A 14,998-nucleotide genomic window follows, 5' to 3' on the forward strand; every position below is an offset into this window, starting at 1 on the left:
TAGATTGAAGTGCTAAAGGGGTAAATTGTTATTGAAGAGATGAGCAGAAAAATGTGATGATATCCCAATTTAAAAAAAACGGGTAGTGTGTCCCTGCATTTTGGGACATGCCAGTTTGCAGCAAATCAGGGAGGTCATGATTTGGAAACTATAAATCACTTCACAACCAGCTCTCATTTTAATTTAGACAAGGCCTGATTAGGTTGAAGTGCTAAAGGGGTAAATTGTTATTGAAGAGATGAGCAGAAAAATGTGGTGATATCCCAATTTTAAAAAAAACTGGGTAGTGTGTCCCTGCATTTTGGGACATGCCAGTTTGCAGCAAATCAGGGAGGTCATGATTTGGAAACTATAAATCACTTCACAACCAGCTCCCATTTTAATTTAGACAAAGTCTGATTAGGTTGAAGTGCTAAAGGGGTAAATTGTTATTGAAGAGATGAGCAGAAAAATGTGGTGATATCCCAATTAAAAAAAACTGGGTAGTGTGTCCCTGCACTTTAGGACGTGCCAGTTTGCAGCAAATCAGGGAGGTTGTGATTTGGAAACTATAAATCACTTCACAACCAGCTCCCACTTTAATTTAGACAATTTAGGTTGAAGTGCTAAAGGGGTAAATTGTTATTGAAGAGATGAGCAGAAAAATGTGGTGATATCCCAATTAAAAAAAAAACTGGGTAGTGTGTCCCTGCACTTTAGGACGTGCCAGTTTGCAGCAAATCAGGGAGGTCATGATTTGGAAACTATAAATCACTTCACAACCAGCTCCCACTTTAATTTAGACAATTTAGGTTGAAGTGCTAAAGGGGTAAATTGTTATTGAAGAGATGAGCAGAAAAATGTGGTGATATCCCAATTTAAAAAAAAAAAAACGGATAGTGTGTCCCTGCATTTTGGGACATGTGGGTATAGAATAAAACAAAGGGAGCTTCCAGAGAACGCAGCAACAGCTCTCACAACAGAGAAGGGATATTGCGTCTCAATGTGCTTGTGATGAGGATATGACTGCATTCCAGATTTTCCAGGAGTGTTGTGGCACTATCTGTGAAGCAACCACACACACAACCCCCTTCCCAAGGAATCGCCAAAATGGACAGATGAAGCTCAATGCAAGAAAGGGAATGTGTATTTATTGTGTGACGAATAGCGTGTGTAGAAAGGCCCTGCAGCTGCCTCCACATGCATTTGTTTCACTGATGCCTCACGAAGGAAGAGTGGGAGGGAAAGACAACATCCACAGTGCCCAGCTTACCTTCTGCTTTGCTGCTCCTGCTGTTACACTTGAGTTCTCTGTGGAGAAGAAGAAGAAGAAGAAGAGGGAGTTTAGTCTGCTGAACAAACACTGTCAACATTTTGCAGCATTTTCGGTCTAATCAATGAAGAGCACCTAGCCAATCTGGTTCTGCACTGGGGACCTAACGCTGTTGCTAAAGGGAAGATCACGTTCTGTGTAAGTGCAAATCCCATAATCGGTGGTCCATCCTCCCCTAACCCTCAGCAGGACATGAAGTACGTCACAGGGAGTCTGTGTGCCAAATTTGGTCCCAATGCATCATTTGTCGGGGTCGTTGTGGTTTCTGGAAATAAGTGAAGACACTGCTAATCCTATCATCCCCGGTCCATCCTCTCCCAAACCTAACCAGGATAAAAGGTGCAGCATGGAAAATCTGTGTGGCAAGTTTAGTCCAGGTCCATCATGCGTGGGGGTCGCAATGGTCTCTGGAAGTGAGTGAGGGTACTGCAAGTCCAATCATCCATGGCAAATTTGGTCCAGATCCATTGTTGGGTGGTGCTCTCGCTATAACCTGCAGTGTCAGTTGAGGGAGTGCCTTTGGAGGCTTCTCAGCACTTGGAACTATAGCCTGTTTGTGGAGGCTGGAGGCTGTCTATGTAAGTGGACACCTCTGCCACATACACACACACATTTTTCACTTTTATTGTGTATATAGATAGACTAGCTGTCCCCTGCCACGCGTTGCTGTGGCCCAGTTTGGTGATCTAGAAAATAAAGTAATGAGAAAGTGTTGGTTTCTAATATATGTACTGTCTCTATCCTCGTGGGTAAAAAATATTTCTTGTTTCTTTGTCAGGGCTGATGTGGAGATTGTCTGGTTTGCCTACTCTGGAACATGCAACATATAATTATCCTTCTTTAGGGGTCCTTTTCAAATCTGTGGCACTATATCTGTCATAAACATGTGTATGTGTGTGTGTGTGTGTGAATCATATATATATTTATCTATATCTATAGCTGGATGGCTCTTTGTCAGGAACACTTTATGTTTTCTTGCTCTGGTGAAGGGAGTTGGACTGGATGGCCTTAAGGCAGCATTTCTCATCCTGGGGATTGGGACCCCTGGGGGGGGGGGTTGCTAGGGGGTGTCAGAAGGGTCACCAAAGACCACCAGAAAACACAGTATTTTCTGTTGGTCATGGGGGTTCTGTGTGGGAAGTTTGCCCCAATTCTGTCATTGGTGGGGTTCAGAATGCTCCTTGATTGTAGCTGAACTATAAATCCCAGTAACTACAACTCCCAAATGTCTATTTCCCCCAAACTCCATCTGTGTTTATATTTGGGCATATTGAGTATTCGTGCCACGTTTGGTCCAGATCCACCATTGTTGAGTCCAGTTGAGTGCTCTCTGGATGTAGCTGAACTACAACTCCCAAACTCAAGGTCAATGCCCACCAAACCCTTCTAGTGTTTTCTGTTGGTCATGGGAGTTCTGTATGCCAAGTTTGGTTCAATTTCATCGTTGGTGGAATTCAGAATGCTCTTTGATTATGGGTGAACTATAAATCCTAGCAACTACAACTCCCAAATGACAAAATCATAATTTTTTGAGTGATGGTCACTCCTTGTGTTGTGAGACATTTTGTTGCCAAATTTGGTGATTTCATTCATTGGTTCTTTTGTTTTTAAGGTACTCATTACGCACAGAGCATTTATATATATAGATAGATAGATAGATTATATATGTCGGAAACTGCCCTGGGGAGACAGGGCTGTCTACAAATAACAACAACAACAACATCTTTTCTCCTTCTTTCCATGCATTCATATTATTTGTTTAAGAGAAATATCAACAGGAAAATTAAGAACAAATAAAATGCAGATGACCATGTTGCCCCAAATAGGCTCTAAACTAGGCAAGGGCAAACTTCGGCCCTCTGGGTGTTTTGGACTTTCTACTGCCTGTTAGGAATTGTGGGAGTTGAAGTCCAAAACACATGGAGGGAAGGTGGAAGTTGGCCTATGCCTGCTCTAAAGCAAGCAGTTTCCCACAAAGATGGAGACAGGACTAACGGGCACCTAAAATTGTTTCAGTTTCTGCTATTTAAACTTTTTCTGTGTTTGTGCCTGTGTGTGCAGGAGGCGCAGCTCTGATAAGATGCAGGCATCTCACCCATTATTTGGCAAGGATGATGTACATGCGGGCAGTGTAAAGCAAGCATACATAGGGACAGTCTGTGTGTCTTACGCATGTAAACACCAGTTAGTCACCTTTGGCAAAAGGCTCTTTAGTCACATCTCCACTAGGTGTCCGTAATGAGCTATAGATCCCCTTCCAAGAAGCTAGTCTGTTAAACGGTTAAAAACCCCTCCCAAAGCGATTCCGACTTGCTGTTTAAACTTTCTGACCTGGCTGCACTACTTCTTCGCCCTAACAAACACCACTCTTTCTGTGGCTCCCTTTTTTGTGAGGCAACCAATGCCTGCCTTACCCAAAGCGGACTGAGGAAACATGCCTCTGGCACCACGCTAAGTTAGTTATACAGTCTGTTCTCCCCTGCACCTTGAGTTCCAAAGGAAGGAAGGAAGAGAAGGAAGGAGACTTGAATGGATGTCTTCAGAGGAGAGAGGAGGTCAGCGTGAAAACTCTCCATTCTGGCCCAGACCCAAAGGGGCAACCTCAGACCTGAAATGGCAGCATTTCATGTGCCCATTTGGTACTTTATTTAAGGAAGAGTCATGAAAGTCGTCCCTTAGTGTGCCAAACCCTAGGTCGGCTGGGAAACCTGCAGTTGAGAGCATTGCTTCCTAAATTGTGGGTCCTGATGATCCCAAATTGGTCCCCTCCCAGCTCAGTGTGAGGTTCACAAAAAAATTGGGAACAGTAAAAAAATTCGGAACACCACCCATTTACCCAAATCTGTTAACAACAACGTGCTGTGTTTACAGTAGACTTTGCAGAAAATGCTCAAGTTGTACTCCATGAAAAGGAAAACCAACCTGTTGAGCATGGCTTGCAAATGCTGATTTTATTTTAATACATTTTTTTATTATTATACCTATTTTATATACAGTAGAGTCTCGCATATCCAACATAAACGGTCCAGCAGAATGTTGGATAAGCAAAAATGTTGGATAATAAGGAGGGATTAAGGAAAAGTCTATTAAACGTCAAATTACGTAATGATTTTACAAATTAATCACCAAAACATCATGCTTTACAAGAAATAAACAGAACAAGCAGTTCAATACACGGTAACGTTATGTAGTAATTACTGTATTTACGAATTTAGCACCAAAACATCACAATGTATTGAAACAACTGTCGATCCAGGCGGGAGGCTGACTGAGTTGGATAATACAGAATGCTGGATGAGCGAAGGTTGGATAAGTGAGACTATTGTACCTACAGGGGCGGCTCATCCATTACGCAAAGTAAGCGGTCGCAGTACACTTTTTTTGCCGGGGCGCAGAGGCACCTCTGTAAATGCCCCTCAACCGCCACTTGAGGAGCGCCCCCTCGGCTCACAACAGCCCTAGCAGTCCGGGGGAATCCTTGGCAACCCATTACGCAAAGTAAGCATTTGCAGTATAGTTGATTTTGCCCAGGGGCACTCTTGAGGAGCTCTTGGGGGAAAATAGACCTTGACATATGGGAGTTGTAGTTACTGGGATGTATAGTTCACCTACAATCAAAGAGCATTCTGAAATCCACCAATGATGGAATTGAACCAAATATGGCACACAAAACTCCCACGACGAACAGAAAATATATATCAATGATTGGTTGGGGGGGGGGGGCAAAATACTGTTTGCTTACCGTTGAAAATTACCTAGGGACGCCTCTGTGTACCTATATATACCTGGAGTCATGTAAAAATTGCTTGGGTAACAAGGGGTTGCAAGTAGAAAAAGATTAAGAAGCCCTGATTTAGACTCTTCTAGATAACTTATGTTGGGCTAGTTAACCATTAAATAAACATGAGACAGAATATGTATCTCTAGGTATAGGTATATCTGTTCATTTGAGCCCCAGTGTGCTCAGCTAGGGCATTGAGCCATAAGTTATGATTCACTCCTAAAACCTTGTTTTGTCTGAGGTGATCTATCTGGGTTGTAGTACTTCAAGCTCCAGGTCAAGGCTTATATCACTAAATGTTATTTCCTTTTGCAAAAGTCAGGACCTAGTGACTGTGGGCTGGCCAGTCCGATAGACAGCTCTGATTCAGGGTCGAGTTCGGCCACACAGGAAAGTCCAAAGAAGGGCCTCTCACTTTACTTCTCCCCCTCTCTCTGACTTCTATGAGGTTGGGAAAAGACTCTGGAATGATGGGGAGGGGAGCTGCAGCATTTCCATCAACAAGAAAGGTGAGCAGCTGGATGAAAAGTGGGGTAGGAAGAGAACAAGGCAGCTCTTTGGTGCAGCAGGAGAATGCAGGAGAGAGCCTCTGGCTGTCGGACCACAACAGACAATGGCTGGGTTGGAGGCAGGAGGACTTTTCAGGCTGCTTCACCTGGGAGCCAAGGAACAACTCCTATGGAATCCAGCTTCCACCACCTTGTGAGCTTTTGGCTAAAAATCTTTAGTGCTGCAGTGGACAAGTCTACATAGGAACCCCCAAACGCAGCAGCAGACACAAAAGACACTGCAGATTAATTCAACCAGAGAAGTCAGCCATAGCAGAGCACCTGATGAACCAACCTGGACACAACATATTATTGGAGAACACAGAAATGCTGGACTACTCTTAACAACCACCATGTCAGGCGACACAGAGAATCCACAAGAAGCACGTGGACAATTTCAACAGAAAGGAGGAAACCATGAAAATGAACAAAATCTAGCTACCAGTATTTTAAAAAATACCAAAATCAAGACAATAAATAAAGAACACCACTCAGGGTCCTTCCACACAGCCATATAACTCAGAATATCAAGGCAGATAATCCACAATATCTGAACTGGGTTATCTGAATCCACACTGTCATATAATCCAGTTCAATGTGGATTTTCTACAGCTGTGTGGAAGGGGCCTCTGAAACAGGAGAACTCCAGACAACAAGCAATCAAGTGCCAGCGAACACCTCCCAAACAGAGGGTGCCTCCAGGCAACAGAGACCAGGCTACCTCTACACAGATACCCTCACTGATCGACTTTGAAACTTCATGGCTACTCAGTGCTATTCAAGCTTGCCAACTGCAGCATTCACACTAACAGACAAAGGTTCTTTCTCCCACCCTGGACATTACTCTACAGCAGTGTTTCTCAACCTGGGTGTTAGGACCCCTGGGAGAGTTGCGAACGAGTGCCAGAGGGGTCACCAAACACCGTCAGAAAATACAGTATGTTCTGTTGGTCATGGGAGTTCTGTGTGTGAAGTCTGGCCCAATTCTATCATTGGTGCAGTTCAGAATTCTCTTTGATTGTAGGTTAACTATAAATCCCAGCAGCTACAACTCCCAAATGTCAACTCTATTTTCCCCAAACTTCACCAGTGTTCACATTTGGGTATATTGAGTATTCATGCCAAGTTTGGTCCATATCCATCATTGTTTGAGTCCACAGTGCTCGCTGGATGTAGGTGAACTACAACTCCAAAACGCAAGGTCAATGTCCACCAAACCCTTCCAGTGTTTTCTGTTATGGGAGTTTGGTGTGCCAAGTTTGGTTCAATTCCATCATTGATGGAGTTCCGAATCCTCTTTGCTTGTAGGTTAACTATAAATCCCAGCAACTACAACTCTCAAATGACAAAATCAATTAACACACCAATATTCAAATTTGGGCATATCGAGTATTTGTGCCAAATTTGGTCCAGTGAATGAAAATACATCTTGCATATCACATATTTACATTACGATTCATAACAGTAGCAAAATTACAGTTACGAAGTAGCAACAAAAATAATTTTATGGTTGGGGGTCACCACAATATGAGGAACTGTGTTAAGGGGTCGCGGCATTAGGAAGGTTGAGAATCACTGCTCTACAGGGATATATACAGTCACCCCACTTGCCTCATTGTCAATAGTTTTCTGAAGATGCTATAATGACCCTGTTATAACTGCTCTTATCCTTACACTGCTATATGATCTATGCACCTATTTTCTAGCCGGTTTGCACACTAGCCCACCCTCCCACAACAACCCGAAAGACAGTTGCATCTGTCAAGTAAGAAAAATTAGGTACCACTTTAAAGTGTGGGGAGACTAAATTAACTGATTTATGAGGCCATAAAGAAGACTCCAGCAAAGCATTCCAGCGGGGAAGCATGCGGGGAATGCGGAAATGCTTCATCAGCGTCGCAGATGGACGATGAAAGCGACAGCTCCCCTGGTGGCCAGAAAAAGTTAAATAGCCTCTGTGTATGTCTGTATATGTTTGTATGTCAAAAATTGGCATTGAATGTTTGCCATATATGTGTACACTGTAATCCGCCCTGAGTCCCCTGCGGGGTGAGAAGGGCGGAATATAAAAGCTGTAAATAAATAAATAAAATAAATAAACAAGACTTGAAGTATGTCCTTGGTTGTTATTTATTATTTTTGTTTTATTATTGTTATAATGTTGTTTTATGCTGTCTTACATTGTTATTATATTTTATATGCTATGTTATTAACTCTGTTTGATTGGGCTTGGCTCCAGTTAAGCCGCCCCGAGTCCCTTCGGGGAGATGGAGGCGGGGTATAAAAATAAAGTAGTAGTAGTAGTTGTTGTTGTTGTTATTAGCCACAGGTGAAATGTTAGGAGAGAATGCTGCTGGAACATGGCCATATTGACTGAAAAACTCACAGCAACCCAGTAAAAATCTTTACATGGGATTTTCAAGTCTGCATATTATTATTCTTTCAAAATTCACCGATTTTAAGACTGATGCCAAAACTAATTGGTGAGTAATGGCAGCACTGAAAAAGAGAAACAAACACATTGCAATCAACACAGTCAGATCTCAGGCTCTTTATGGACCTCTGAGCCCTTGTAATTTGTCCCAGCCTCCTCCCCCTCTTGATGGCCCTGCATGTTGCTAGAAGCCAAGCATGCCCACAATCTAGGCATCTCCTGACACCGGCAAAGATTTGTTTGGATTGGAGCAAAAGTCATGCAGAACCTGAAATCTAGACAAGTTGACTACAGTGATGAAAACAAATGAAAATATCAGGTATATCCATTAGATTTAGAATGTTTATATACACACTAGCTGTACCCACCACGCGTTGCTGTGGCCAACCTTCCCCCTATCTCCTTCTTTCCTCCTTCCTTCACTCCCTCTTTCCTTCCTTCCTTCCCGTCTTTCCTTCTCTCCTTCCTTCCTTCTCTATCACTTTCCTTCCCTCCCCCTTTTTCTTTCTCTTCTGCTGTCTCTCTTTTCTTCCTTCTCTCTTTCCTTCTTTCCTTCCCTCCCTCTTTCTCTACATCTTATCCCCTTCCTTCGCTCCCTCTTTCCTTCCTTCTTCCTTTTTCTCTTCTGTTGTCTCTGTTTTCTTCCTTCTCTCTTTCCATCTTTCCTTCCCTCCCTCTTTCTCTACATCTTCCCCCCTTCCTTCGCTCCTTCTTTCCTTCCTTCTTTCCCTTTTTTCTTTCCTTCTCTCCTTCCTTCCTTCTCTAACTTTCCTTCCTCCCCCTTTTTCTTTCCCTCCCTCTTTCTCTCCTTTCTTCCTTTTCTACCTCCTTCCTTCCTTCCTTCCTTCTCCCTTTCCTTCTTTCTTTCCCTCCCTCTTTCTCTCCTTTCTTCCTTTTCTACCTCATTCCTTCCTACCTTCTTTCTTTCCCTCTTTCTCTCCTTTCTTCCTTTTCTACCTCATTCCTTCCTTCCTTCTTTCTTTCCCTCTTTCTCTCCTTTCTTCCTTTTCTACCTCATTCCTTCCTTCCTTCTTTCTTTCCCTCTTTCTCTCCTTTCTTCCTTTTCTACCTCATTCCTTCCTTCCTTCGGTGGAGGGGGATGGGGAGGAGGGATTTATTGGGTCAGGGCGGGAAGGGACGGGGCGGGGATTGGAGGGGGCGTTGTTTCCTGGGAAGGGGCGTGACCGGCGGAGGAGGAGGGGCAGGAGGGAAGGATTGCGTCAGTGTGGGAAGGGGCAGGGCAGTGAAGGGAGGGGGCGTGGCTTTCTCGGAGGGGGCGTGGGCGAGGGAGGAGGAGGGGAGGAGGGAAGGATGGTGTATGGGCGGGTAGGGGCGGGGCGGTGGTGGGTGGGGGCGTGGCTTTCTTGGAGGGGGCGTGGGTGGCGGAGGAGGAGGAGGGGGAGGAGGGAAGGATGGCGTATGCACGGAGGGGGCGTGGTCCAGCCATGTGTGCGTGCCGGGCGGCTCGCAGCGGGACGCCTCTGCGCATGCTCTGTTTTTTTTTGTGATGGTGAGTTTGTTGTAATGTTTTTTTGTGTTGTGATGAGTGTTGGGCATACCTTGTGGTTCGAGGTATGCGTCCGCCAAGTTTGGTGTTTTTTCGTCCAGGGGTTTTCGCGTTTTGCGGCCCCTTACGACGCCCTTTTCCATTTTATATATATAGATTTTGGGTAATATATCCACCCCACACTTATGAGATCTTGAAAATGGATGGCTTTACATCTCTTAAATAGATTTGGAATGTTTATACTGAAATATATAAGCTCGGTGTAATGTTCTGGGGACAAGAATGATAGTCATAGCGATACATAACAAACTTTGCTCATGCATTACTAACTTACTAACGGACTATCTATCGATACTACATAGTCATAGCCATTTTATACCACCAAACTACAGATCCCAAGCATCACTAGAGAGGGGCCATTATGCAGAAAGAGAGATAGACCACCATATTCTGTTCTATTTATGGACCTATACGATCTCTTCAATCTTCTGGAGAGGCCCTTAATAATAATAATAATAATAATAATAATAATAATAATAATAATAATTGTTCTGTCGCCGCTGGACCTGTAATTGGTTGGCTTTAAAAATAGGATGTGTAACCTTTGCCCAGCGGGAAGCCAGAGGCCTAAGGAGACGTTCTCAGAGGTTTCCACTACAAAGAATCTTCAGATGGCTTGAGAAGTACAACAAAGTATTTTATTAATTAACAATCAAACAGGAACTTCTCTTATCTTTAGCAAAGTAAAGCAAATAATTCCAAGCTTCTAGGGAACTGGTGAATTCCTACACTTGCCCACGAAGGACAGGCAACTATCTTCAGTAACTTCTTTAAAGGAAAAACCCATTTTTTAACTTCTCCCAGGCTGACTGAAATCCAACCCTCACTGGTCTGGGCTCCGCTACCAGGCCGAACTGCTTCTCGGACACCGAGTGGACCTACCAGCAAGGCAGTGGATATTCTCCAGCTGGAGTTCTTTAGTCTTTAGGGCTGTTTCCTGGAAATTCCCAAAGTTGTTGGAATGCTTCCCTGGAGTTCTTAGGAGACTCTTAAAGTTGTTCTCCTCTGGATTTCTTTCCCTTCTGTTTCTGTTGGAATTTTTTTAACCCTGGAAATTCCTAAAGCTTGAAGCCTTTGTACAGGGGAAGTTACACACATCCTATACAAAGGCTAACCTGGCTGAGACTGACTAACAAAATGGCTCACCTTCCCTCCAAAGCCCAAAAGGGGGGGCAGGACCAGGGAACCTAATGATAATTGACAGGTGGCCTGCCCTATGACTGCAGCCAAAAGAAGCCACCCATCCGCAGAGTCCCTGAAATTCAGGACTACAAACATTCAATGCAAAGCAAACAAAATTGGAGCTCCCGGAACAGCTGTTCCAGAACAACAACAGCAACAGCAACAACAACAATAATAAACTTTATTTCTACCCCGCCAACATCTCCCCGATGGGGACTCAGAGCGGCTTACATGGGACCAAGCCCGGACAACATAATACAGCAATAAAATCAAAGCATTAAAACCAAACAACAACATTATCAAAATGACATTAAAAAACATAAAATAAACATTCCAATAAACACAATCACGGCAGTGATGACAATGGGCGGGCCACATATTCAGGATAAAATCAGTTAACAAACTATGCTGAGATAAAATAGGAGCAGGATGTTTATATGGAACTCATAAAACACACAGAGTTGTGAGGCTAAACATCCTATTTGGAGGGCACGAACTCCATTAGCAGAAAACGTCGAGGGGTGCAAAATATCATGCTGTGCACCTACTCACCAAAGGCGCAGCGGAAAAGCCAGGTTTTGCTCCCGCCCCCATCGCAATCGCGACTTGTGGGGACGAGGGAGAGTGCCTTCTCTGTGGTGGCCCCCAGACTCTAGAACTCGCTCCCCAAAGATATTAGACAAGCCCCCACCCTGGCAGCCTTCAAGAAGAGCTTGAAGACCTGGTTGTTCCATTGTGTTCCAATGGATGAATAAACAAAAATACCCTGGCATGACCTACCTCTGTAAAATGGCCCTCGGTAGCACTTTATTCTCCTGTTAGTGCAATCACACCCTACTCTATCTCTCGGATCCCCTGCCTAGTCACATTACATTGCTGTCTCACCAGTGTTTTTTTTTAATTAATCTACTCAAATTGGCCTGCCTAATGTGATCAATTTCTATGTTTTAATGTGTGATTTTATATTGTTGATCCGTTTAAGTTTAATGGGTTTATATTTTATCTTATTTTGCTGTATTCTGTTGTATATTGTTTACTGTATTGCTGGGCTTGGCCCTATGTAAGCCGCCCCGAGTCCCCTTGGGGAGATGGTGGCGGGGTATAAATAAAGTTCCTGACTGTGAGAGCCGTTCAGCAGTGGAACTCTCTGCCCCGGAGTGTGGTGGAGGCTCCTTCTTTGGAAGCTTTTAAGCAGAGGCTGGATGGCCATCTGTCAGGGGTGATTTGAATGCAATATTCCTGCTTCCTGGCAGGGGGTTGGACTGGATGGCCCATGAGGTCTCTTCCAACTCTTTGATTCTATGATTCTATGATTCTAAGTTTATTATTATATTCCTGTCACGTGTTTTGAACTAGAATTTCATATCCTCCAGCCAGCATGGCCAAGGGGGACCAATATCTGGGGAGCACTAAGTTGGCTATGCCTGAGATAACATCAAACATGCCACTAATGCATGGATCGTGAGCTGATCTCATTAGTGGGCTAGCGACTGAAAAGGATAATGTAAAACAGTCCCCACAACCTGCATGCGATAATCCACAAATCCCATCAGCCCTACTTATCAGGTTGACTGGGGATAATAGCAGTTGTAGCTCAGCCAGGTTGTTCTTTGTTGTTGCTGATGTGCGTGCCTTCATGTCACTTCCAACTTATGGCGACCCTAAAGCCATCCAATACAGCAGTGTTTCTCTACCTTCCTAATGCTGCGACCCCTTCATACAGTTCCTCATGTTGTGGTGACCCCCAACCATAAAATTATTTTCGTTGCTACTGCACAACTGTAATCTTGCTACTGCTATGAATTGTCATGCAAATATCTGGTATGCAGGATGCATTTTCGTTCAGTGGACCAAGTTGGGCACAAATACCCAATATGCCCAAATTTGAATACTGGTGGGGTTTGGGAGGGGGTAGGCCCATAGCCTGTATGAAGGGGTCGCCTGCTCTCCCCTTCCCACTTGGGGGTCTCAGAAACAGTGCTCCCCTTGGCTGAGAGGCTGGCCAATCTGCACAGGTGGGCTTTTGGTGGGAGGATTGGCCGTCTGTTTCCAAAAAGGAAGAGAAGGACAGGCTGAGAGACTTTCAGCGTTCTCGGACAAAGGGGTTCCTAAGACCATCAAAAATATATGTTTCCTAATAGTCTTTGGTGACCCTCTGAAACCCCTTTGTGACCCTCCAGTGGTCCCGACCCCCATATTGAGAAACATTGCAATAGGGCAGTGGTTCTCAACCTTTCTGATGCCGCGACCCCTTAATACAGTTCTATATGTTGTGCTGACCCCCAACCATGAAATTATTTTCATTACTACTTCATAACTGCAATTTTGTTACTGTTAGGAATCATCATGTAAATAACTGATATGTAAGATGTATTTTAATTCAGTGGATCAAATTTGGCACAAATACCTGATACGCTCACATTTGAATACTGGTGGAATGGAGTGGGGGGATTGATTTTGTCATTTGGGAGTTGTAGTTGGTGGGATGTATAGTTCACCTACAATCAAAGAGCATTCTGAACTCCACCAGGAATGGAATTGAACCAAATTTGGCACACACAACTCCCATGCCCAACAGAAAATATTGGAAGGGTTTGGTGGGCATTGACCTTGAGTTTTGGAGTTGTAGTTCACCTACATCCAGAGAGCACTGTGGACTCAAACAATAATAGATCTGGACCAAACTTCGCACGAATACTCAATATTAGGCTTGGGTAACCACGGAAAAATTTGGTTCTAAACTCGTTTTGTTTTTAGGGGGCCCTTGCGTTTCGTTTTTTTTAATAATTCCGAAATTTTCCTTTTAAAATTTTTGAAATATACAAAATTTCGTAAAATTACGAATCGATTAATGGCGGACGCGATTGCGCAATATGCTAAAAAAACCTCCAAATGGGACAGGGGGAACTTCTGAAGCTTCCCTCTCCCTCTGTTGTTGACTGTTGGTGTGATAAAACAAACAACAACTATAAAACTTGCACCAGACATGCGAAAATAATAACGAAATAATTTCGAAATAATAACGAAATAATTACGAAATAAATTGAAAAAATTGTTTGGAATCTAATTTACTCCTCAAACTATTCCTGCATGGTTCAATATTGGATCGTAAGCTAATTTAAATACGAATTAATAACGAATTACGAAATTAACGAACGAAACCGCCCAAGCCTACTCAATATGCCCAAATGTGAACACTGGTGGAGTTTGGGGAAATTAAAGCTTTGTATTTGGGAGTTGTAGTTTCTGAGATTTATAGTTCACATACAATCAAAGAGTCCCTTGAACCCCACCAATGATGGTCCAAACTTTCAACACAGAACCCCTATGACCAACAGAATGTACTGGAGGGATTTGGGATGAATTGACAGTGATTTAGGGGAGATGTTGTTCACCTTCCACCTTTCTGATGGGTCTTTGGCGACCCCTCTGACACCCCCTCGCGACCACCCCAGGGGTCCCAACCCCCAGGTTGAGAAACACTGCAATAGACGGGTTTTGAGGGTCGGAAAGTGTGTGACTCATCTAAGGCCAGCCAATGGGTTTTCATGGCCGGGTAGGGAATTAAAGCCTGGTCTCCAAAGTCATCATCCAAAGCCTAAACCACTGCATCATGCTGGCTCTCTCAACACTGGTACCTCCACGTAAGGCTTAGGTATGAACAGGTACCTCTATGCAGGGGTTCTATATCCAGACTGCTGAAATGTATCAGCTGCAGCAGCAATGTTTCAGTTTCAGAACCATGTTCCCTTGCATCCTTATGCATTCAGATCATAAATACATTGTTTTCCACTTCTGGAACTCCCTTCTTTAGTTTTTTCCTGATGCCCAAGCCTCCAAGTCTTCCAGAGCCAATATAAAAATAGCTTAGCAAGACAAACAAACAAACAAAAACGGAGAATCCTGCTTGGCAGAGTTCAGATTGTTTGTACATTTAGTCTAATATTGTCTCTGGGATACTAGGCACTTCATCCTTTTTTAGTGAGAGATGTGAGAAATTTTCAGCTTTCTGCATGCAAAGCATGCTGTTGAGCTAGAGTCCCACCCTGCTGAAGCCTTTGAGGGGGCAAGGATATAGAAAGATTTATGATAGCAGCATGCTTTGCAAAACAATGCATTTTAAATGAACCATGAACATTTTTAAAAGTTTTGTTTAATTTTATGCGTGTGTGTG

The 14,998-nt window shown here is 43.6% G+C and overlaps 1 protein-coding gene across 2 annotated transcripts in view; it reads right to left on the reverse strand.

The window, feature by feature from the left end:
* Positions 1-14,998, reverse strand: part of AHDC1 (AT-hook DNA binding motif containing 1) — a 366,391-nt gene that overhangs the window by 46,031 nt on the left and 305,362 nt on the right. For both annotated transcript variants that reach the window (XM_067460556.1, XM_067460557.1), the window contains one exon: positions 1,253-1,290. In XM_067460556.1, the coding sequence (XP_067316657.1) occupies positions 1,253-1,290 (38 nt within the window). The remainder of the gene's footprint in view (positions 1-1,252; positions 1,291-14,998) is intronic.

Source organism: Anolis sagrei, chromosome X (assembly GCF_037176765.1).
Source record: "Anolis sagrei isolate rAnoSag1 chromosome X, rAnoSag1.mat, whole genome shotgun sequence".
In the NCBI taxonomy this organism is placed as follows: domain Eukaryota; kingdom Metazoa; phylum Chordata; class Lepidosauria; order Squamata; family Dactyloidae; genus Anolis; species Anolis sagrei.